Source organism: Nesoenas mayeri (genome assembly GCF_963082525.1).
Source record: "Nesoenas mayeri genome assembly, chromosome: 4".
NCBI lineage: Eukaryota > Metazoa > Chordata > Aves > Columbiformes > Columbidae > Nesoenas > Nesoenas mayeri.
Window position 1 is genome coordinate 67,108,851 of NC_137540.1, and position 2,406 is coordinate 67,111,256.

At 54.4% G+C, this 2,406-nt stretch overlaps 1 protein-coding gene across 1 annotated transcript; it reads right to left on the reverse strand.

The window, feature by feature from the left end:
- Window positions 1-861: 861 nt before the first annotated feature.
- Window positions 862-2,205, reverse strand: ADRA2C (adrenoceptor alpha 2C; the record flags this gene model as incomplete). Its single annotated transcript, XM_080343613.1, has 1 exon — window positions 862-2,205. Exon 1 carries the CDS (start codon window positions 2,194-2,196, stop codon window positions 862-864), a length of 1,335 nt encoding a protein of 444 aa, XP_080199739.1. The 5' UTR covers window positions 2,197-2,205.
- Between the last annotated feature and the right edge of the window lie 201 nt (window positions 2,206-2,406).

Consider the following 2,406-nt stretch of genomic DNA (forward strand, 5'->3'; position numbering starts at 1 on the left):
TTACTGCCTGGCTATCCAACAGGGGAAATAAGGTCATGGGGTGCATGTGCTCTTTTTCATATTTCATGAAAACATGCTAGACTCCCAGATTTGTTCCACTAATAAATCAAAACTTATGGGAAGACAGGAAAAGCATTTACCATCCAGCTCTATATGCAAAGACCCCTCCAAAGAAAAAGAAACCCCATGCTTTCTGTTTGACTTAAGCCCTGTGTAAAATCATCATTCAGAAGGTTTTAACAGTACAAAGGTTTATTTAGAAAAGAGTTTGGATTGTTCTTTAGGGGTTTTTTTTTTGGCAAACTTTTAAATCCTTTCATAAGTCAAAAGACTGTCAGTGCCTGGTACATTGCACTTTCTTTCCCCACATAAGTAGTAAAAGCCCATTTCTTACTGGGACAAGCCTACCAAAGGCCCCAGATACTCTATTTAGAAATACTCAAATCTCCACCACTAGTGCCCCTTAGTCCTTTTCTCTTCATGTCTCTGCTTTTTTTCCCCTACAGAATTCCAGAGCTCATAAAAGCTCACTGCCTCCCAAAATCAGTGTCTATTTTCCTCTGTGGACTCCTCATGCCCTCCGTCAGGGTTCAAAGACATCACTCCCCTCCCCATTTACCCATCTGCACTTCAGCATCACTCCTCCAGCACCATGTTGCCATTCTGTACCACGGCGAATACCCTCAGCCTTCCCAACGCCATCCCCATACCCCGTACCACCACTCTGCTCCACTGAGAGTGTGAGCCCTCTTCCATCCCTCTAAGCCCAAATCCATGTTCTGTTCCCTGCCTACTTTTTCAGCATAGAGCCTTCTCCTCTTTTAACTCTACAACTGCCCAAGACAAATCCATCCCTTCAGCTCAGTGCCGGAAGTTCTTCTTCTTCTTCTTAAAGAGAATGTGTTTAAAGGACCTGCGGAAGTCCTGGTTGAAGATGGTGTAGATGACTGGGTTGAGGGAGCTATTGCAATACCCAATCCAGAAGAAGAACTTGAAGAGTGTCTCAGGGACCTCACAAGCCTCCCGGCAAATACCATAGAGGCTGTAGCTGAAGAAGAAAGGGAACCAGCAAACTACAAAGACCCCCATGACCACGGCCAGCACAAAAGTAAAGCGTTTCTCCCGGGCCTGGGTGACTTTCTTACGGCAGATGCTGCTACGCTTCCGACGACGGCGATATGAGAAGAACTGCATGGAGCGATTGCTAGAGCGGGACAGACGGCTACTGGAGTGTTTGGAGGAGTATGAATAGGAGAAGGACCGGCTCTTGCTGCTTTTGCGGGGATGCTCCTCCCGGCTCCGCCTCCGTCTGCTCTCTGAGGTGCTGCTCTCCTCCAACTCAATGTCCTCTAGCTCAGAGGCTTTGCGCCAGTGGTGCATTGAATAATGTCCATTCTCTCCCAGCTGCATCCTCAGGGATGTGCAGCCCCCCGCAGCACGGCTCAAGCCGTTCTCAGTCTGGGAGGACCCCTCAGGCATCGTACGTTTCTCAGAGAGGGTCCTGGTCCTTAGCTTGGCCACGCGGTAGATGCGGATGTAGACCAACACCATGATGAGGCAGGGGGCAAAGAAAGAGCCAATGCAAGAAGAAAGGATGTACCATGTCTCGTCATTGAGCTTGCACTGGGGAAAGACATCTCCTTCAGGGTCCCGGTACATGGAGATCAATGGTGGGAAGGAGATGACAGCTGAAATGAGCCAAACAGTGAGGATGATGGCCTTGATCCGCCGAGGGGTCCGTTTGAGGTTGTACTCCACCGCCTGTGTGACCGACCAATACCTGTCGAGGCTGATGGCGCAGAGGTGGACGATGGAAGAGGTGCAGAAGAGCACGTCCAGTGCCAGGTAAATGTTACACCAAGCCTTGCCGAAGTACCAGTAATTCATAAGCTCGTTGGCTAAGGAAAAAGGCATGACCAGAGTAGCCACCAGGATGTCTGCGCTGGCCAGGGACACCAGGAACAGGTTCTGGGGGGCTCTCAGCGCCCGGCTGGTGAGCACCGCTATCACCACCAGCACGTTGCCCACGATGGTGAAGACGATGAGGAAACCCACCACCGCCGCCAGGCTGGCCACGGCTGCCGGGGAGTAGGGGGAAGGCGGCTGCAAGAGGGCCGAGGAGGACGGCGAGGGGGGCAGCGCCAGGGACTCGTTGGGGGAGCCCAGGCTCGTGTTCACCACCAGCAGCAGATCCATGGTGGGTGTGCGGGGCACCAGCGTCCTAGAGAGCCCCGCGGAGCCCCCGCCTCGCTCCGCCGCCCCGTCGCCGCCGCCCCGCCGCCCTCATCGCCCCCCGCCAACGGTCCAACGGCCGCCCCGCCGCGCGGCTGCCAACGGCTGAGCCGCCCGCCGCTCCCCCCGGCCCCTCAGGGCAGGGCTGGGCAGCGCCGCCCCGGCGCGGCAGGG